The 22,803-nt window shown below is 42.2% G+C and overlaps 1 protein-coding gene across 6 annotated transcripts in view; it reads right to left on the bottom strand.

The window, feature by feature from the left end:
- FNIP2 (folliculin interacting protein 2) overlaps positions 1-19,175 on the bottom strand; it is a 50,587-nt gene extending 31,412 nt beyond the window's left edge. For 2 of the 6 annotated variants that reach the window (XM_041479820.1, XM_041479821.1), the window contains exon 1: positions 18,762-19,175. In XM_041479820.1, the coding sequence (XP_041335754.1) occupies positions 18,762-18,856 (95 nt within the window). In that variant the 5' untranslated portion in view covers positions 18,857-19,175. Of the gene's footprint in view, positions 1-1,711; positions 2,179-18,292; positions 18,668-18,761 lie in introns of those variants that run through there. The other 4 variants (XM_041479822.1, XM_041479817.1, XM_041479819.1 and 1 more) reach the window with 4 other exon arrangements.
- Between the last annotated feature and the right edge of the window lie 3,628 nt (positions 19,176-22,803).

Genomic DNA, 22,803 nt, shown 5'->3' with positions numbered 1-22,803 from the left:
AGCAACAGAAGTCTGTCCAAGCTCATGAAAGTGGATCAGAAACATGGTTGGAGAAAGGAAGAAGTAGAAGGCAGTGGAACCTGCACCTCTTGGTGGCAGCATGCTAACTCCCTTCGTCCATGAAACAATATATAGGAAAGGGCACAAAGAAAATGTTCCAAGTAAGATACATTCCAAGTAAGTACTGAGGCCAGTTGGGATGTTAATTGAGTTTTCTTGTTCCCAAGTCAGTTCTCTGTCTGCTTAGTGAGCTGACTCCCTAAGGAGAGCCAGTTCCCAAAGGACTTAAAAGGCCAAAGCCAGAACAACGGGAAAAAGGACAAGAGCATGATGCCAAAATTCACAGGAAGATGTGGCTCCTTCAACACCATCAGTCTGTTCCAGCAGCTCAGCTTACCCAGCCTCACATTCAGATTGTACCTTTACTGTAGGTGGAAGATGCTAGAACTAACCAAAACTATCTTCAAGTCAAATAAATAAACCAAATCAAGCTGTGCTCATATGACGGTAGAACCAGGTCTACCATAGATACTAAAAATGGATTTTTTTTTTTTTTTTATCTTTTGAAAGGAAGCCACAAGTTTGGAACAGCTTACTGATACCCTGAAAAGTTCTGTCCCCAGAGAAGCTTAAGCTTGCTTTATTTTCTTTATTTTCTCCTACACACGCTACTTTCCTTTGGTTTTTTCAACATTTCTTCAATTACAGTTATGAGACATGGAGGCAAGATCTCTCTTACTTAGGGGAAAGCAAACTTGTTTGTTTCAAGAAAAAATTTACAAAAAATTTGCCTCATTCTGCCCTGAATAAATACTTTCAGTTAATACAGATCTCCAAACTCTAATGTTTACAAAGAAAGCTTTTGCTTCACCTTTATAATTATCAACATGCATGCAATAACTGAAGAGTGACCTATGCATTTATACAAAAACTACTTCAGCTGACCTTAAACTGTTTTTCAAAGTGACTAACCCCTCACTCCTCCAGTCCAACATCTACAGGCTAGAGAACTAAAGAGACTGAACCATCTATGCATATTCATCTATATTTTTCTGCTTCTTAGGCCAGCAATCCTGAATGCAGAATACTAATTCTAAGACCCCTGGGTGCTAGAATTTGGAAAAAGCCACCCTGAACCATATTTTTAACACAGCTACGTAGCTATAAAGAGTCAGACACTGGAGACATGCTGGCACATGTCTGAAAAGGACAACACAAAAGTTAAATAAATACTATTCCCACTTCAGATTACTCTGATGTAATGCACGAATTAGAGGTAATTTACAAGTAAAGCAGAGGATCCCCCTCTCTGTTCTTCCCCCACTTCACAGCATTCTCTCCTGTCAGCTCCGCACACTGTTAGTACTTGACACACTAACACAGGAGGCGGCAAAAAAAGTAAAAGAGGGGAAACTAATTAGGAAACTAGAAAGAGAAGGTAAGATTATTTAACCTTAATTGAAAAGAAAGGCAATTACCCTTTATGCCTCAGTTTGCATATACATAAATCTTACAAATCAGAGTCAAGTATGTCAGGTCAGTTTCAAAAAGGAAAGACTTTCTCATGTTTCAGTCATCATCAAGAATAAACTTCTAGCAGAATTTTTTCAATTATTTACAAAATAGACTTACAGCACATGATTATAAATCTAGTGTTACGTAAAAATGTGTTTTGTCAAAAATCATATATATAAAAAAGTTACATGCATACCTTTTTTGCAGCAGTCTAGTCACTTTGTTGGCACAGCTGACACTTTCGTCTCTCAAAGACTTTCTAATTCTTTCATCCAACTTGGTACAAGAGAGATTATTTCCAAGTGGTACATCATTGTTGTTTCTTGTTCTTTCTATTTGTCCCCCAGTGCCATTTGCCGTTTTTGGTGTACCCCCACACATTTTCTTAGCTACAAATCCTCTTCTAAGCTGCCTCAAAGAAACTAGATACCTGCTGAAGAGAAACAGCCTCAAGCAAGTTTCTTCACTATCGATCAACCATTAACAATGGTAATTTACCATCAGCTTTCTTCCCTATAAAGGAACACAGTCTGCTGAATTTCCAGTTGGGGGAAAAAAAGACAAAACAATCTTCATGTATTCTGTAAGCCATTAATACAAAAGAACAGCTGTAGCTAATGCACTCCTGCAATTATTCCAGATAGAACAGACATGACTTTCAGGTTTCAGAAGCCATCCTGGACTTGCTCTTGCTGCTGTCAGAGGTTTTCCTACTAAGCCTGGTGCAAAGCTGTAGCAGATACAACAGCTAATATTGACTTTAGCTGTGTTTGTTTCCTGGTATGTGATTTAGGTAGCTGGCAATTATGTAGTCACAAGACTGAACCATATGGCCTCTTTAAAAAAAAAAAAAAAAAAAAAGAGCATAGTTGCTTTTGCAGTGACTCGCCCTTAGTTGCAAGGTTGTTCTAACACTGGCTACAACACCCTGTTAATGGCTCTCATGTGAGCAAGTGTCATCTGACAACCCCTAGCAACCTCGTATAGCTTAGGAGCAAGTAAGAATCTGTCATCATTGCCATATGGTTATCAGTTTAAAAACCCCAACTACCAACACCAAGAAACATGGTAGATATTCTGCACAGTAATGCCTTTATTTCTAAGGACAAATACTACTTTACTTGGACAAGAACTTGACACTAGTACTTTGAAGTTTTTTCAAAAAAATGTATGAAAGAAAACAATGAGAAAAGGTTGCAGACTTCAGGATGCTTGATGAGAATTTATAGTCATGTGCCTCTTAAAATAATTCAGTAACAGTACTGATGGCAAAAATATCTAATAAAATACTCCTGATCAAGTAAAATTAAGTTTTCAAACAGGACAAAGGAATCAGATCACACAAGACAGAATACCATCAAGTCCAACTCCTGGGCCTGCAAAGGAGCATCCCCAAGAGTCACACTTCTGCCCCAAAGTGTTGCCAAATGCTTCTTGAATTCTGCCAGGATTGGTGCTGTGACCACTTCCCTGGGGAGCCTGTTTGAGTGCCCAAACACTCTCTAGGTGAGTAACTTTTTTCTAATATGCAACTAAACCTCCCTGGCACACCTTCAGGCCATTCTCTCGGGTCCTGTCACTGGTCACCACAGAGAAGAGATCAGTGCCTGCCCCTCCTCTTCCCCTCATCATAAAGTTGTAACTGCAATGAGGTCTCCTCTCAGCCTCCTGTTCTCCAGGCTCAACAAACTGAGTAGCCCCTCAGCCATTCCTCATACAGCTTCTCCCCAAGGCCTTCCATCATCCTTGTTGCTCTCCTCTGGGCACTTTCTGGTAGCTTAAATATCTTTCTTGCATTGCAGTGACCAAAGCTGCACACAGGATGTTTTCTTAGGCTCTGGTAATTCTACAGCAGAACCAAGTCCTCTTCCCCATCTTTGCTTTAAAAAAAGTTATGCAGACATATCTGCTCATGATTCACATCTCTCATGAATTATGATGGGCTTTCTCCCCATCAGTAAAATTTTAAACATTTTATAAGATAACAGCCATACTGCAATTTCTCTTCCAGGTTAAAAAGGGAAAATAACTTTGTTAATGGTCAACCAGACCAGCAGTAGAGTTAGAAGCAAGATTTCAAAACCCAGTGCTACGTGCTACCTGCTAAATAGCACAGCACCCTTAAAATGATTTTGTAATCACAGTTAACCCCAACCTCTAAAAACTGGACAGAAGTGAAGCAAAAAACTAGAGCAAGGTTAGGTTGAACAACTTGCTCCGTTGCTGAGGGAAACCTATAGCAATAAAAAAACCAGCTCCACTTAAATCCCCAGAGAAGTGACAAGTACTGGATCACAATCACTCCTCCTCCCAAGTATGGCAAACAAGTGAAATCACCTGTTCTCAAGTGACTTAAATGATCTAGGAAAAGACAACTCTAGCCCTCACCTCATTGAGGAAGACTACTTTAGACACCAGTGTTACCAGTCTTCTTTGAAGTGTGAATGAAATAAGTGAAATAATACACTTTGACTAAGATCAGGAAATCATAGCTTTCACTTCTGTATTACCCTTTCCCCAAACAAACCAAATTCTGGAACATTTATCCAATTCCCATCAGGCATTAGAACAAGGAACTCCTGTAAGCTCACTAAATAGATGTGCTTCACAACACTACCTCATCTGTAAATGCAATCATCTGCAGAATAATATAAATCCTGAAGTACCTGGGGAATTAACACTGCAAATCCACAGAACAGTTTCTAAACAACAAAATAATACATAAATCCACACATGGAAAACACACACAGTCCATAAAGTAGGCAACACAGAAAATGGAAGAAAGTGTCCTGCTCTGCAGATATAATCCTCCGTGAAGCAGAATTTAATCACTCTTTTTCTAGGCTATGTGACAGCATGTCACCTGCTCTGTTTGTAGGTCACTTCCTGTCCTTCATCTTCACTGCGAGACAACTGCCCAAATGATTTCAACTCAAGGTAACACTTTAGCAAGAAAATTCGGGGTGGGGGAAAAGAGGAAATAAATGTATGCAATGTAGTTAAGAAAAATTTCCTATATGAGTTACAGCTAAAACTTAAGCACTGTTTTCAAATCTAAGAGAGTATTTTCAGAGACCCATGCAAGGTTTTATTTTCCAAACAGCTTTTAGAAGTGACTAGAGAAGCTTAGGAAAAAAGTTTGGATCATACCTGCTGTTTCAGTGAGCATTTCTTTTTGCAAAACATACACAAAAAATGCCTAGACTCAGACATTCAGGATTAGTGCCAAAACACATATTTAAAGAAGAAATGGAATACCTTTTGGATTGCCTAATGATGATTCTCCCTCTTTTAGTCCATTGAATAGCTTATGGGGAAGACAGGTTCCCATCCTCCCTCCTAATTTGCCTCATTTACCCTGCATTGTTTCTTCTCTTTCTAAAACCTCAGATATGGAAGAGTTGTGCTGATGCCACACCACATTCCTTTTCCACAATGACTTAAAGTAGTCCTAATATGGCAAAGCTCTATTAACCTCAGATGAACTACCTTGTTCAAGCATGATACATAGTTACTAGTTTCACACAAGTTAGGCGGGATACATTGCAGATTAGTCACGCAACAAGTGAAGGAACGTATTATTTGGAGCACTGCTCTCTCTCTCTCAAGATGGATTTTCCTGAAGAAAGAGTGGAGAAAATAAAGTTCTAGGTATCAAATCACTGTACAGAATGGTCATTTTTTTTAGGATAATTCTACATGTTCTTCTATGAAATTCAAAACAATATTGAATATATTTGTTCATTGAAAAGCTAGAATTCCACAGATTCCCTGCTAAGGAAAGGGCAATATACTGGATTTTTGTAAGGCTGGAAGCATTTTTTCATCATCTTTGTTGCTACAAAGCAGTATCATCACAGACATGCACGAAAAATTACAAGACACACACACTGCTGATAGAGGTTAACAAACAGATCTACACAAGTTGGAGTCACCATAAAGTGCACACATCAGCTTTCCACAAACATAAAGAGCAGCCCATTAAACCAGTACGTCACAACTCGGCTTCTCTAAGTTATCAGGAATCACTGCTCACTTGGCTTATCTACAAGTCTGAAGTTTGGGAGCTAGCTCTCACAGACTATCTCCGTAACAATGTAGAAATAAAAAAATAAAATCCACAATAAAACGAAACCCTAATCAAAGAAAACACCCACTAAGTACATTGTTTGAAGCAGGACCACAAATAGCACAGAGACAGTGCTCTCAGTTGCTAGCTCCAGAAGTGGAATTCCTCATTAGTAAAGAGAAGAGCTAAAGGCTTGTAACTGCATGAAAAAGGCATGCATTTAATTGTGTTTTACCATCAAGAAAAGTGTGGTTTTTGTTAAACTAGGTCTTTAAACAAAGAAAGGTAAAGTCTGCAGTAAGGTTAGCACCCTAGGTCTACCACCTAGTTCTCTCCCCCATACAGAAAGCCGTGCATAGTTTTAAACAACTTTCCCCTTTCCATCCCACTTTCTGCAGTCATCTCCATAGCTTCCAACAGTCAGGACAGCTCAGCTGACCCGAAGTTAAGTCAAGCATTTTACAGACGCTGTTTCAGAGTGATGATCTTTATCATTTCAAAGAACTGAAAATTTGCTTGCAATTTAACACTCTCTAGGATTTGACTCTGCTCCTTTTCCTGTTTATTTCTTCAAGGCACCTGCAATAACCAGCTTCCAGCTTTCACTGGAGCCAAACAGCAGCGGCCATCCGGGAGCAAGCAGCGCCGGCTCCGGTGTGTGTGCTGCGGGGCCGGGCACAGGCGGCCGGGCCGGCCACCCCACCCCACCTCCTCCGGCACGCAGCGCTGGCTCTCGGCTAATGCATCATTCCCGTGTCACTTGTTCCAGCGGCGCCATGTGACTGGGCCAGCGGCCAGGAACACTGCTACTAAATCCAGACACTGCCAAGGCACGTCTGGGAACTGCCTCTGCCAGAAAATGAGATTAAGAGAAATCCTTTATCCTGCCTCTGCCTTTCCCCACCTTCTCTTGAACACAAGGAAGAACTACACATTGTACATCTGTCTGAAGCAGAGTTCTGAGCAACAATGAAAGGCAGAATTTATAGCACTGTACTAGCTCTTATTCCATTGCAGTACTGTATAAAAGAACTGATGGATCTCAGACCTTAGTATCTCCTACAAAAGTGAGCAGGCCAAGACAGACATCACCACACCTTAGGGTTGCTATCCTGAGGCATGGGTTTGGTTGCCTGCTCTTTCCTGTTCCTTCTCCCTCCTCTATAAAGCCCTATATTCTATATTTTATTATTTTTATTTAAGGAAGATTCTGTATACAGCTTTCAAATCTCTGTTCAAAGGATTAATTTCAGAATATGAAAAAAATTACTAAGAAAAAATGTTATTTATTGGACATATGTAAATACATAGATACAGAGAGATAAACAATGTGCGGTGTTTAACATTCTCCCCCGATTTTTTCTAGCTAAATGGATTTTTTCTGCTGTAACACACACGAACACCTTCTCTCCAAGTAGCTAAAAACACCCACATGTTAACAGCAACCACTTCTTTAGAAATTTCCTCCACTTCTACTATGAAAAGGCTACATTCACCAAAGCCAAAGAGGGCTTTGTGCACTGCAGAGGATGTGGCACTTTCTCAAGCTTTACAGACAGAAGTTTAGGGTACGCTCTCCAGGGGCACGGAAAGATTGCAATCCCCATTTCTCATCATTGTTCTGAACACGCACTCCCACTGTACAAAAGACACGCTCAAGGAGGGCTAGAGGCAAGTGCTATCCAAGGACCCCATGGCTCTCTTCCAAGGGAAATTGCTTCAGAAGGGGTCAGTTTCATCTAACCCAAAAGCACAAACTCAGCAGTATCACTTCACTTAAAAAGAAATTAATATTTACCTCCTCAAGTGATACGGCTCTCTAACAGTGCTGAGAGATGAAGCAGCCCAGTTTTTTTGACCAGCTAACACAATATTGGCAAGACCTCTGTAAATGGTTATATTAAACTGTTGTAAGAACAAGATGAGTTTTGATCCTTCTAAAACAGAGACTGCAGCTGAAAAGTTAGTCTGCAATAACAGGAAGGGAAGGAAGAAAAACTAAGTCGAATATTTACGAGAAAATACTGATTTACCCAACTGGCAAGAATATAGGAAAGAACACATACACAAGTAGCCATGCTTGATCACCCAAAAGTTGCTACAGCATGAACAGCCAAGTCCATTGCCTTGGTCTAGATGAATGCCAGGAAATCCTGACTTAGATTGAATGAAGTGATAACATGGACGGATATAACGTCAGCTCCGGCATTTTTCACTAGTTATAGCCAAAAATACGTTTTGCTCCTCTTGTTGTTGTTATGATAATTTGTCTATTCCATCCAAAACACTTCCCTTAACTCTCTCCAGTAGACAGCACAGAAAGCAGCTTTCTAGTAACTAGAACTGAATCTTGAAGGCTTACACAAATTTATTTTCAAGTTTCACTGGAAAGGGAAGGACGAACACCTTGGGACCACGTGCAGAAGATCATGGCAATTAAATCACTCATACCATATACCTTCTCAATGAAAAAAAAATACACACAAAACCAACCAAACAAACCACAGTCCTGCAGCTGACTGGCATGGGCAAACCTACCCTTGCTGCAAGCCACTATGCAAAAGACTTACGTTCTGTTTACCACCAATTGCGTAGGACTTTGAATGTATAAATAGTCATTAAGTTATGAAACAGTCTCCCCTCCTTAAAGCAGGCCAACCACTCTAAACTACGCACATAGGATCCCAAACATTTTCTCAAAAACACTGGTATTATAGTAGACTTAGAAGTTTATCCAGTCAGGTTTGTACGTAATTACAGCTGACCGCACCCAGCAGCATGCTAGCATTTGGCTGCCAACTATCAGTCCATCAATCCTGAAACAAAAAAAAAACCACACAAAATTCAGTTGCATCTCTGTCCTGCAATAAGAATGATTTGTGCATTGATAGATGCAAACAAATTTCAGTCAGCAAGCTTATGTAGCAATTATTTAGACAAATTAGAAATCTTCCTCCTCATAAGAAGGTAAAAATTGGTCAAGCTCCTTTAGCATTCCCCAGAAAAACAGTGTACAAGAAAATCCTTTATAACAGACCTGGTTTACCCTGAGATGAAGTCTACCAGAGCAGACTCACTAAAAGCCATTCTAACAGGATAACTTCATTTTAATACACACAAAACTCACTTTCTTTTCACCTTCTGTCAAAACAGGGACCAAGAATACAATTCCGATGATGACTACAATCAACTTTTAGGGCTTCAGTAATGCAAACAAAAAGCCAAAACTAAATCAAATTTCAATCAAATTTCTAGCTCATATGCTAACAAATTTCAATACAAACACAGAATTATTTCTTTAAGCAGTAAACAAAGTTTAATTCAGAGGTTCAAGTCACATTTGGCACTCTACACAGACAGGTTTTGCTTAAAAAAAAAACTGGACAGATGCACATGGGTTCATTGAGTTGACTGTTTCAAAAAACCCACAATCACTACAAAATACATTGTTCTGTTTGCATATTCATCTTCTTTGCATACCTATCCCTGCACCCATTATCCAGTCCAGCTCTACATAAGCACCAAGTGCTACAATAAAGTGACAAACAGAAATAACATGTATTTGAAAATAGCTATTTCTCTAGTTCCATTCAAAAGCATTCCCAAATATATCCCTTTCTGTAAGACTGCTTACAGGAACTTCTGAACACAAGAAATTTAGTACCTGAACTTTTTTGAACTCAACTGTACTGTGATCTAGAGGAGGTGACTGACATATATCCCCAAATCTCCCAAGTACCAAAGTCATTAGGTATTACTCACCCACTCCCTAAGTTAGAATTGTGTCTGAAATCATTTTAGTGTTTTGTAAGCACGATTTGTATGCACAGGCAAATCTCATAAATACCTTTATAAGGAGAGAGGGTTAATTTTTCCAACTCTTTAACTTTATGTGATCTAGAAATGCTTTTAACAGTTGGGAGGGCAGAGGTTGCACTTCTGAAGCTGTTTCAAGTGGCTAACACTCCTCCAGGAGTTCCTCCAGGCTAAAAGCCAAAACCAAGTAAGAGCTAAGATGCATGTCACTATGGTTGTCTGCTAAATGAACTGAAGCGGCCACCAAATCCCTGTTCTTTATTCCAGCCTTCTCAACACAGCTGAGGATTAGCCCTCCATAACCATTCCTCCACGGTGTGACAGCTTAACACAGACTACTGTAAGAAGAGCTGGTTCTATCCCTGACCTTTACACAGACACAAGTGAGCATCTCAACACTATTCTATCAATGCTACTGTGGAAGTGACAAATGCCCAGGCAATACCTGATTCCAGCACAGAATAGGAGAATGCAGTAGCACCTTGTAACATTGGAGCTATTCATCAAGACCAAGCTTTTATATCCATGGACTAACCCTGCCGCTCCACAGCTGAGCAAAGTGGTTTCTGCACCAAATTTCTTCTTCCTTGCGCCTGCATCTTCCTTCACAGCACCTCATAGGTCTCCACCCACCTTGTTCAACCCAAGCTGTTAAACGAGACAGGACACTTCAGAAACAAAAGGCTCATGACATTTCCTATAGAACAATTTGTCCTAAAAAGTACAATCCATTTTAGAGTGCAAGTTAGAGAGCAGGGTATTAAATGTGAAGATTTTAAATGGTTATTTTGGGGGAACGTGAAAGAAAAGGCAGGCCAATGTGACAGACACAAGCACTCAGCTGTTCAGCAACAGTTGGACAAGCTCACGCGCCCACATAGAAAAACAGAAGATACAACAAAAATTTGTCTAACCATAAACTAATTTCTGTGAATTGCAGATTTCAAAAAGTTCCAATAACTGTTTTTTCCAGACCACAGAGGGTTTTAACATTATAACATTTTATTACATTCTGTAAAATTATCCACATTCAGTGAAATAATAGTAACAACAACAAAAACTTGCTCAGAACTATATATTCAACAGTTTGTACAGCCTTCTCTCTGGCGTTTCCTTCAAAAACTTTATCTAACGTACTCTGCTCAGATTTTCTGTACTCCTGGAGCTGTGCATTAACAAACCCAAGCCCAAGAGTTGAGCAATTGGATGACATCCAGATTCAGAATTCAGTACAAATACTCTGCACAGAAATTCAGAGCACTGAGTGCATTCAAGCCTCTGTTTTCTTTCATAAAAATTGGTAAACTCAGTGAAAACAAAAGCTGAATTGTTATTGTAAGAAACTTTCCAATTCTATTATAAAAAATTAAGTACTACTGTGTTCAGATTTCTAATTTCAAAGTGCTAATACCAAATTCAGATTGCTAGCACCTCTATTATAAAGATAAATAAATATTTTCAATTGTCTGCTGAATATAGCGGATTTCATTAGCACATCTAAAATTTCACTGAGCACCTTGGAGGAGAAAAGTTGAGCTGTATTGCACTAAAGTGAGAGCATCCTGCAGAGAAAGCTCCAAGCTGATTCAGTAATCACATCACACACAGCTCAAGTTTCACTTCAGCAAAGTCCATGGAAGCAGAATCATGATTCAGTTTTAACAGCAGCAAGTGTGATGTAAAGCCCTCTCATGCCCGTTTATCAGTACAATTCTAAGAATCTCACCACTATGAGAAGTGTGCTGACTGACCACAGACATTTCAGCTGCTGGTCAGGTAAATGCACCTGCACTTGCCCTAGTCGATATGGGGATGACACAAGCACTGTTGCCAGAGCTCCTTACTGAGGTATTCAAGTGACAAACCCAGACAAATAGGGCACATGGAGTGACTTGAGAAGGGCACTTAAAGTGGGGAGACAGCAGAACAGAGAAGAACCTGAGCATGAAGATTAAGAAGCAGCATAGGCGGAGCACACACAGAGGAGCCGATTCATGACAGGCAAAGGTGAACTGCCCTGTCCATGCCTGTTAGTCAAATCAGCAGTAATCTGACACTATCACAGGAAGCACACTGAAAAAGTGCAGACAGATATTTGCTGTCTTCACATGAGTACCCCATTCAAAGTCCTCCTTTTCCTGCTTATTTTCTCCAGCAAGCCTGTTAACCACCACCCTACAGAACTGCATTCCTCATCTTTTGCCTAAGAAGTGTACCCATGGAAACCTTCACACAGCAAATACGGGTAATTAGGACAGCCTAAGAACATTCTTCTTACAACGCTTCATCTAAGCTGCACACAAGACAACAGTGTGCTCTTAATCAAGGGTGTACTTAGAAGTAACTCTTGACAAATATAAAACACAACGCATGACTCCAAATCTGAATTTACTCTTCAGAAGCTATCCACAAACATCACTAAGGTGCAAAGTACATGATGAAACTACATGACTGTTAGTGTCAGAAGGAATTCTTAAAGGAACAGGTACATCACCAAGGTTTGCAGCACATATAATGAGTATTAATCCAAAGAATTTTCTTTGCAAAGGAAGTCTTCAGCAGCTTCAATAATACCACAATGTCAGAACAAGGGATTATCTGTATGAGAAAAATTATTCCATTTTATGTCCCCCCTGACCCGAGTTCATTTGCCACATGTACTCTCTCAGGGCATCTGGTCTGCTGTTACTCACTGTTCAGACCAAAGCAACAGCTGAAGGCCCCTGCCGTGCACTGGAAACACCTACATACCACAACGTCAAAGTGGGATGACATGATGACTAATGACTAAAACATTTTTGTGAAAACTCTTCCATATTCCTTCCCCCGAAATTTAATAAAGCTATTTTGCAACTTTAACTTAGTTTACATAAGAAAACTTACAAAGTTTATGTAAGTTTACATGAAACCAGCCTCTACTGGCAGCAAAGCTCTGCATCAGTTTTTAAAATTTTTCTTTACAAATTCAGCTTTTATGAATGCATGTCCACATTTTTCAGCCCCAAGCAGATTTATTTTCTCATGTACATCAAGACATTTATGTCAACAGGTATTCCCTTACAGCATTAGCATCACTGTGTTAAATTGCAGTGTTTCCTGCTTTAAGTTGCGCCACCAACAAGGAAAGGTACCTCCAAGGCTTTCTGCTGCTACTATTCCCCAAACCACTTTCCACTGATCACAGTATGTGGCACAGTACTCACCCAGTTTTGGACATGTCAGCAGCAGAAGTGCCCTACAAATAAAGAATCAAGCATCTACTATCCAATGCACACAAATTTAAGAATCAATGCATGGAGCTCCATGGATAAGTTACTTAGAATTAAGATCATCTACAGGCAAAACCCATTTGACTGTCAGGCAATAATGTGTCTTTTCACGGAATTAAATAACCAAGGTACATCCGTCCCTCTCAGAACATCAGTAGCTTGTGCATTTCCACACATTTTTTGTCATTTGAAAAAAAGCAAAAAATGGGGTGTCTTCTTGCAACTTTAAGAGAAATGGAGCTAGACTCAGAGCAAAGCTAGAGGAAACCAAGAGGATGTCCAGTGACAGCAGTGTTTAGGGGAGGGGCAATCCAAACAACTAATGCAGAAGAATAGCCTTAACTCCTGCAAAGCTCAAAAGCGGAGGACTTGAGGCTTGTTTGCCTTCAAAAAAGCCCCAGGCTGGAAGTGTAGTTTCCATTTCAAAAGACCATAATTTCAATTACTTCCTGTCTAAGCCGTTTTTTTGAGTGAGACTGTAATAAATCTCTTTCTGCAGAACTTACTCTTTAGCTCGCTTTATGGATGAAAGACTAACGCCAGCACAAAGGTGTAACACTGCAGCCTAAGGCTCACCTTCAGCTGTCTGTGTATGGTTTGGATCTGCTCTTTGACCTGTCCTGCCCCCATGCTCAGGTCTGGCCCTGGGCTGGATTGCCCTTCTACAGCATGTAAAACAGTGATTTTCTTTCAAATACTTTTCAAAGGGTTTATAGCCAAATGTTTATGGATATTTCCATGTATGAAGATGTACATGTGTGCACAGTAGGGTTATTGCTGTGTGGATCTCTACAAAACTGCAAGAAGCTCAAGAAAAAACCCATATTAGGTCACAAGAACATTCTGAGGAGTGTTCCATTTGAACAAACTGACATACAACCAGACTCCAAGCTCACTACTGCTTTCTTTCCTTTTTCAGAAGGTGGAACATTGCCAGGCTGGTAACAAATGCTGTGAAATAATGCTTAGCAAGTAGGATCTCACCAAGCATTTCAGCACTATGACCAAAGGAATCACTAGTACCAGCTGCCAAACAAATGATCTCATATACCAAAGCTAACAAACTGTTACCAGATAGATATCCTGCAGCTACAACATGACATCCTTTCCATTATAGACACCAGAAGGAGCAGCTGATACTTAAAGCTGAAGAAATAGACTGCATGTAAGTTTCAGACACAGCTGAAATAACATAACCTTTAAAAAAAAAAAAACACATGAAATGAAGTTATTCCCTACTTTACAACAGTCCTTCACTACACATACCAATATCAAAGAAATTTAATCACAGGTTGCAGTGTAGAAATTATATATTTAGCAGTGAAAGAAGTCTTCCAAAAACTCCAAGACATTTATTTTCATTTAAAAAACCCAAAACCAAATCAAACTATCAAAGACTGAAATTAAGGTGAAGTCTGAATCCACAGCTTAAGGACAACCTCAGACTTTATGTCTAAAAGTACAGAAAAGCAGAGATGTGAAATTTCTTCTAGAATCAGGTAAACACAATTACAGAAAAACTGCTATCAATTTAAGTAAAATCAAACTATCTGCAACCCTTATCAATTTCCTTAAGGCTATCCCCCAATACCTTACTCAAATATATGCTCAGCACTTGAGACATTCTAGTCTTGAGATACTATGTGCTTATACTCTATGCAATCCCTAAAACGTAATGGGCTGTTCAGTGGGCAAGGAATTGGTTGGATGGCCACATCCAGAGGGCACTGGTCAATGGCTCAGAGTCCTAATGGACATCAGTGACAAATGGTGTCCTTTGGGGGATACAGATGATGGTACTGCCTACACCCTCAGCAAATCTGCAGACGACACCAAGCTGTGCTTTTCTGCACACCTGAAGGATGGGATGCCAGCCCAAGGGACCTGGACAAGCTCAAGAAGTGGGCCCATGGCAATCTCATGAGTTTAACAAGACCAAATGCGAGGTGCTGCACCAGGGTCAGGGTAAACCCTGGTACCAACACAGGCTTGGGATGGACAGATTCACAGCAGCCCTGCCCAGAAGGACACGGGGGTGCTGGTGCGTGACATGACCCAGCCATGTGCACCTGCAGCCCAGGAAGCCAAACATGTCCTGGACCTCATTAAAAGCAGCATGGCCAGCAGGGCCAGGGAGACTACTCTACCCTTCTACTCTGCCCTTGTGAGACCCCACCTGCAGTGCTGCATCCAGCTCTGGGGGTCCCCACCAGAGGGAGGACATTGACCTGTTGGAGCAAGTCCAGAGGAAAGACACACGATTAGAGGGATAGACTATCTGTCCTGTGAGGAAAGGCTGAAAGAATTGAGGCTGTTCAGACTGGAAAAGAGAAGGTTTCAGGAGGACCTAATTGCTGCTTTTCAGTACCTGAAGGGAGCCTACAAAAAATATGGAGAGAGAATATTTTAAAATGTGACAGGACAAGGAGGAATGGCTTCAAACAAGGAGAACAGGTTTAGATTAGATATTAGGAAAAATTCTTTACTGTGAGCATCCTCTGTGAGAGGGACTTCTTCCACTGTGAGACACTGGAAGAGTTTGCCCAGAAAAGTGGTGGATGCCCCATCCCTGTAAATGTTGAAGGCTGGGTTGGATCAGTCCAGTCCTCTGGGGTTCTGATCAGTCTGGTCTAGCGGAAGGTGTCCCTGTCTAAGGCAGTGGTGGCTGGAACTAGAGGATGTCTAAGGTCTCTTCCAACACAAACTGATCTATGATTCTGCTGAATACATGACCCTAGTAGCACTCAAAAAAAATGTACAAACTATGCTAAACCAATCTTGTAAGGGAAGCAACATTTGATAAGGAAATAAGAAGTTTTAGAGGAATTTAGCCACATAAATACACATTGCTTGCACACAAAGTAATTAGGGTTCTCCCAGAGCCTCAGAGGCTAAGAAGAAATATATTCAATTACAGCCACTCAAGTGCCTCTGTTGAAAGGGATGTGTGTATACACACATACACTTTTACATATGTATTACAAAAATAGATATATTTTTAGTTAAGGGAAGCAAGAAGCAGCAGTAAAAAAAGGGAAGCTCAAGTCCATATACAAAACTGCTTAGAACAAAGGTAATATCTCACTAATAGACATCTGTTCTCCAGCTGGTTTATAATTTCTCGTTTTGTAAAAAAGGAATTAAGCTATTCTATAATTCTAACTGCTACCCTTCTATCACTTCATACTTCCATTATCTTGAAGGGAGGCCTGGGACAGTAGAAGTCCTACTATCCCAATAGCTCTATATTAGCATCTACACCTCATGTTTACATTCTCCTCACCCTGCAGGTAAAGACTGTGCTCATGTGAGCAAGTAGTGCAGCCCAGACTAGCTCCACAGAGTGCATTAATTGGTGCTAAGGACCTGACACCCACACTATATGTGTTCTACAGTTTTACTTTTGACCAGCTGTAGTATGGTCCCAGGGACTGAAGACCCATTAGTGGTTGGAACACACTTTCTAATTTCATTCATTCCAACAGGAATCCAGTTTATGTACCAAAGCCACTTGGCTTTGTGAGCCAAAGTGCAGTTAGTGGGACAGTTTAGAGGTTTTCTTTAAAAGAGCACTCCTGAGCCAAATTAGTATGTTCATATTCATGCACCCAAGAAATAATTTCCTGTGGTCCACATTCATCCATAGGCACCATGTCTCCTGCTCTTTGAGGCTGTGCCAGCTCATCCTGGTAAGCAGCATGGACCTAGAAGCTTGATGCTTCCTTCTGAGCCGAAGCAGCATGCACCTCTGGCCAAGATTTAGCTCCCATTAAAGGAGAGAGTGCAACAGAATGAGCACATGCAGTGCTTGCAACAGGAAAAATGCAAGCCTGGTTGACAGCCCTCTGCAACAGAACTTTTTCTGGTGTTCCTGAGAAGACCAGAAAACACAAAGCTTCCCAGCAACATAGTTGAAAAAAGTTGTCAAATCACATTAATTTGAGGAGGCATTATCTACTAAAGAGATTTTTGGTGATTCCTCTCTTTTTCAGGGTAAGGAGGGTGTGTGAATACACTTAAGCTTTCAAGGCTTTCATAACAATTGAAGGTCCAAGGATACAGATTGTTACTGGTCTCACAGGACCCCTTAACAGAGCTAAACACTGCCAGATATATTGAGGGACCTCACTAACCAAAACCTGGAAGGAATAAAGCTAACTAAAGATCCTTAGAAAGGCAGTCTTGTCATTAGAAAATGATTCTGCCACTTTGCATCCAACACTGGCCAGCAGCATGTGCTTCATACAGAAGCTACCAAAGGATTACGTTTCCTACTTTACTTAGATCAAATCACATCTCTCCACTCAAACAGAGATTACTGTTGAGCAGAAAGTCTATTAAAAGCATTGCAGCCAAGCTTCTCAGACCCTGTAAGTATGTTCTTGCAGACCATCAACAGATCACTGGAAAGAAAGAAAAAGCATTACAGCATACTTAATTGTAACGAAGAAGCTTAATATTAACAAGCAAGAAACCCCCTTCGTTCACATGTAAAATACTTCAAATAATTTTATTAACCTTAGGTGCATTAAAAAAAAATCAGATAGAAGGGAATGAGGAAAAATGGGGGATAAAAAGAGTGAAGGGTACCTACAGTAGTATTTTCATTAAGCTTTTATGTGAAGCGTGACATCATTTAAACATTACTCAAACTGAAAACCAAATGTGGAATATCTTGCCCAAAAAACAGGAAGAAGGAGAAAGTACAATCCCTAACTTCACTAAATACTCCAGATGAAATAATCTTACTGATTTTAGGGGGAAACACGCTGTGCAAGGAATCTGCCTTCCTGGAGACACTTGATAATCCAGTAACAATCCAATAATCCAGAACTAACAACGCTGGTCTCTAACTCAGAATATTTTTAAGTACAATGCAAATTAATAGAGTTAGTCTGGAACAGTCAGTTTCAATGTGGAAAGCTGTTTTCTTCCACATTAAAGGAGATATTTAACTCATAAAGTAAGTGCTAAAATAAATAAGTAACAGTTACACAAAAGAAATCTGTGGTTACAAGTGCAGCATACAGACTCTGCAGCTTCACAAAATTCACCAGATTTGTTCTCTAATATGAATGCAGCTCCAATACTGCGTTCAATCACTTTCAAAGAATCCACCTTATAACCCAAATATATTGTCATCTTCATCTTACACTATGGTTCTCCATGATCTTGTAACTTTAGCCACACAAATGGCAATATCCCACACAAGACCATCTTTGAAATTACAATGGTTCCACAAGTGTGGTCTTTCATACTCGGCGCGATGGCATTTTGTGGATCAAAATATTGTCCACTGCTCTCCCTCACCATCTTTAGTAGTTTCAGATTCCAATTCAGCCCTGTGTACCATCAGATCACAAGACCAGCCAACTCATGCGGCACAGACAAACAGGCACAGAGGTTACCGGGCACGCATGTGATTGTCACTGCGCTCACCGGGCCGCCCGGTCTTGTGAGCAGCACAGATGTCACACGAACAAAGCTCCAAAGCGCCAGCCTGAGCAAACTGCTGTCCCCGGAGGTTCACAAAACATTAAAAGTTCAATATTACACAGAGAATCAATATTATATAGAGGTTATACACATAAAGCCCGAAGTAGCGATAGCTACTGAACCTCACCTTTCAGCACTCACGGTACCAAAAGCAGGGGCAGTGAAAGGTGCCTAATGCTTAGCGGGTCACCACACTGCGCACGTGTATTTAGGTCACAACAATTAAGCCGTTTCTTAATTTTCCTGCGCTGATGAGACCCGGGCACGAGTTATCTCATCAACCGCACACAAACGCCAGACAGGGGGCCTGGCGCCTCTCCCCCACCGCTTCCGAGGGACGAGCGCCCCAGGCTCCCGGGCGTGCCACCGCCAACTCGAGCAGAAAATGGCTGAGAGATCCAACGAGAGGGAAAGGCGGGAGAAGAGCCACCCGGCGCGGCCGTGCCTCCCGCCGCACCCCCTTTCCCCCGGCCGCTCCCCCGGAAACTCTGCGGCGGGGACCCCGCGGGGCTGCGGCACACCTGCGCCCCACGCCGGCCTCCCCGCCGCCCCGCGGGGGCAGCCCCCGGGGCCCGCCGCCGCCCGCCCCGGCTCACCTGAAGGCGGGCCCCTCCCCCGGAGCCCGGCCGTGAGGGGCCGCCGCGCCGCCGCCCCTTTTGTTGAAGAGCTTCTGGAGCAGGGTGGGGGCCATGCCGCCGTCCCGCCCGGCGGCGGCCCCGCCGCGCCCCTCGCAGCGGCTCAGCGGGCGGCGAGCGGCGGCGGCCGCGGCAGCATCTCCGGAGCCGCTGCGGAGCCGCCCAGCATTCCGCGGAGGCAAGGAGAGGAGAGGCGAGAGGAGAAGAAAGGAGCGCCGGGCCGCCCAGCCGCGCCGCTCCCAGCGGCCACCCGTCACCCGACCGAGGGCCCGGGCGCTCCCGGCCGGCGGCGCTGGCACCGGCCGCGCACCGGACCGGGCAGAGCAAGGCAGCGCTCCCCGCGCCGCCGGCAGACGGAGATGGGGACGGGGCCGCGGTGGCGCCGCGCCCCTCGGGCCGTCCCCATTGGCTGCCCGGCGCCCCCGCCCAGCCCCCAGCACGTCGTAAGGCGCGGAGGCGGCCTTAAAGGGACAGGGCCCGGCCGGGCCGGGCCGCGTGTGCGGCGGGCGCCGAGCGGGTGGGCCCGCGGGGAGCGGCGTGCGCCGGTACATCGAACTGGAGAGTCCGTGTGAAGGGGCTGGAAGGGGCCTTAAAGGTCCAGATCTGGTCACACACTGCATTCCCATGGGCAGCGACACCTCCCACTAGACCAAATTTCTGAAGGGCTTATTCAGTCTGGCTTTGAATACCTCCAGGGTTGGGGCATCCACAACCTCCGTGAACAACCTGTTCCAGCTTCTCACCACCCTCACAGTAAAGGATTTCTTTCTAATATCTAACCTAAATTTCCCCTGTTTCAGTTTGAACCCGTTATTTCTTGTCCCACCACTACAGTTCCTGACAGAGAATCCCTCTCTGGCTTCCATGTAGGCCCCTTTAGATACTTGTAGGTTGCTATGAGGTCTCCACACAATCTTCTCTTCTCTAGGCTGAACAGCCCCAACTCTCAGCCTGTCTCCGTATGGCTCTTAAACTTGTGGTGCTCCTCTGGACTTGCTCCAATGGTTCCAACTCCTTATGTTGGGGACACCAGAACTGCAGGCAGTTCTCCAGGTGTGGTCTCACAAGAGCAGAGCAGAGGCGGAAAATCGCCTCCCTCGATCTGCTGGCCACTCTGCTTTTGATGTAGCCCAGGATTTGGTTTGCTTTCTCGGCTGCAAGCACACATTGCCAGTATATGTTGAGTTTTTCATCCACATCCACACATGGATAATGTGTCTTTTACAATACATTTCTCTACAGATAGAACAGTGTTTGCGTAAGTATGTGTGCGCACGTGTAAATGATGTGTTTGTGATTTACAACACATATTTCTGTAGTGAAGCAAGAGCAAAGCACTGCCTGCGTCAGAAAGGGCTCCCTGCTTGGGCTGACAGCAGAATGTGGTGTCCAAGTGTCCTCCCATCCTTCTCACACCAGCCAAATCCACAGATTGACAAAAATCCATTGAGTTTCAGGAAGCTCACATCCCTTGTTTTGCTTCATACACCAGTCTGTCACTGGTCCAGGAAGATTTTAATGGGATTTTCTCCCTACTCAGGACTAGAATATCTGTAATAGAGAAATCCCTGGCATATAGTTGTAGAAGTACTGTGATTCCCTTGAAGAGTCTGAACCTTTACTTTAGTCTTTGACCCGGTAAGCAGCAATATTTTTGCAGGATTAGGTCTGCTGAAATGGTGCCTATTTTCAAACAGCTCTGTTCTATTCACAAATAATTAGATGAGGCTACAGTATTTAGGTATCATTTGGAGCTTTATGTGTGTTTAATTTGAGGGAAAGGATTGTTTGTGTGGCTTTGCCCAGCAGCAGGATGACACCTTGATGCACCTAGCAAGAGAATATGACTTCCAATGCTCTTTTTCAACCAGCTAAGTCACTGAATAATACTGTGGTGGGACAAAAACCAGCCAAACAAATCCCCCCAAAACCCCAAGAAAAGCAGAATCACAATTACTTCCTGCTCTTTTTAGGAAACTGGAAGATGAGACATGGGGAATAGTGGTTATTATAATAGTTGTAAAGAACCATTACAATAGTTGTCTGCAAACTCAGCATCCAGTAGTGGTGGAAGACATGGTGAATGTATTTCGGAGTCAGCCTTTCACTGTCTGGAGAAGCTGATTTCTCTTTAAAATAAGAGGTGATTGTCTACTGGCCTGATAATCTAATCAGCTGTATCCTTGATAACACCAGACTGAATCTTGTAAGGCTCAACTGATCCTGTATGGAGATCCATTCTCAGAAGGGCTTTCACCACTTCCTCTGTGAGACTGAATACCCAATGTAAATCTTTCAGCCTGGATTGTTGTTACTGCCCCCAGTTATTAGAGTCAATCCACTCAAGCAAAGCTGAAGGACAGAAAAGAGAGCACGTGATGATGGCAGCACACAGAAAGGTGAATAGCAGGGTGTGGCTGGACAAGATGAAAGACATCACAGTTGACACAGTAATCAACACAAATGAGAATCCAGGCATTTGGCTCCAGAAATAATCACTGGACTGCATTTCTCAAGGAACAGTCCTGAGAAACTTTAAAGTTGCAAATACCATGGCTGCCCCTCTAAGGTCCATCAGTGTTAGCAAGGAGTGCTGACCAACAGGGGCAGAATCAGAGGCTAACAACCAGTCATCTCCCACTGTCCACACCACAAATATTTTACATTTTACACAAACATTTTACCAGTCCATTTATTTTGGACTGGTTGCAGTCTCGTCCTGTCAGCAGAATGCATGTCAGTGGTTGAAGAACACTGAACGTGTTTCTGAAAAATATGTGGTTTAGTTTCATCTGAAAATGATCCACTTTTTATGCCTGGATGCCACTCCAAAATGTGAAGCAAGACAAAGTCAGTGAAGACAGTTGGAATACTCTCTTAACAAATAGCAGTGTAAATGCACCCTACATGTTGGCTGATGCTCAGTGCAAAATTAGTTCTCGGTGCATTCTGTTAATGTGTCTGACCATCACTACTGAAATCGATAACAACACGTTAAGACATTTGTGTTCTGAAGGCTATTTCCAAAAAAAAAGAAGACAAAAAGGGTAAACAGCAGAATCAGCAAAAGACTGCAAAATAATTTTCACAATCATAATGCACTGTCACACCCCAAAGAGAGTTGGGCTATAAAGAACACCTGGCAAAGCCAATGCAGTGATTTTTCACTAACCCCAGAGTGCAAAATAGGGGCAGATGTAAAGAAAACAGCCATATCAGCTGTCAAGCAAAGATCATTTACAGCAAGACAGTGTGTCTACAGCCCTTACTCTTCTAGGAAATACAGGAAATAAAAATGGCATTTAAAAATCAAAAGCTGATATTTGGCCAGGGTCAGACTTTATGCACAGAGAAAGACAATTTAGTTGTTTAAACTTCAGTCAGAAAAGGAGCCAGATTCTCAATGCAGAAATAGATGAGACCTTGTTAGGAAACTGACAATACATAAAAAGGATCATTCAAATCCTGGCATCTCTGAATGCTTGGAAAAGCATATCAATGTTTCATAGTGCATAAATCTCTCTTAAGATTCTCTCCTGAAAATGTAGCCAGGTTCAATAGCTGGGACAGGTAGGATTAAAAGCCAAGTCTCCTAAGTCACATTTTGCTTCCCCATCACTTACACCTGGTTAAAATGTTAAGTTCCTTTATGGATGCTTTCATTCCACTCTGCTCAGTCCTGAATGCACAAATCCAAAATGCTCCTAAACCTCTGTTGTCAGAACTAGGCTTTGGAGGTACTGCAAAGAGAAGCGAGAGGCCAGAACAGGTAAACTCTGAAGATTTAACAAAAAGTTTCGTAACCCAAGATGTTTGTTTATGATTTACTGCTTAGTGTGGTAATTCATGCTGTTTAGGTTATATATACACAGGTAAGTCTTGCTACACTTTGCAATGCATCAGCAACATTTTTGATTCTGTAAAATAAATAAAATCCCATTTTTATTGCTAATTCAAATATGACAAGTAAAATGTGGTATTAAGAAATATCCAGAATTATTCT

The sequence above is a fragment of the Pyrgilauda ruficollis genome, unplaced genomic scaffold (genome assembly GCF_017590135.1).
Source record: "Pyrgilauda ruficollis isolate IOZ18807 unplaced genomic scaffold, ASM1759013v1 scaffold5, whole genome shotgun sequence".
NCBI lineage: Eukaryota > Metazoa > Chordata > Aves > Passeriformes > Passeridae > Pyrgilauda > Pyrgilauda ruficollis.
Note: the sequence above shows the minus strand (reverse complement) of the source record. Positions and strands in the feature narration are given on the sequence as shown.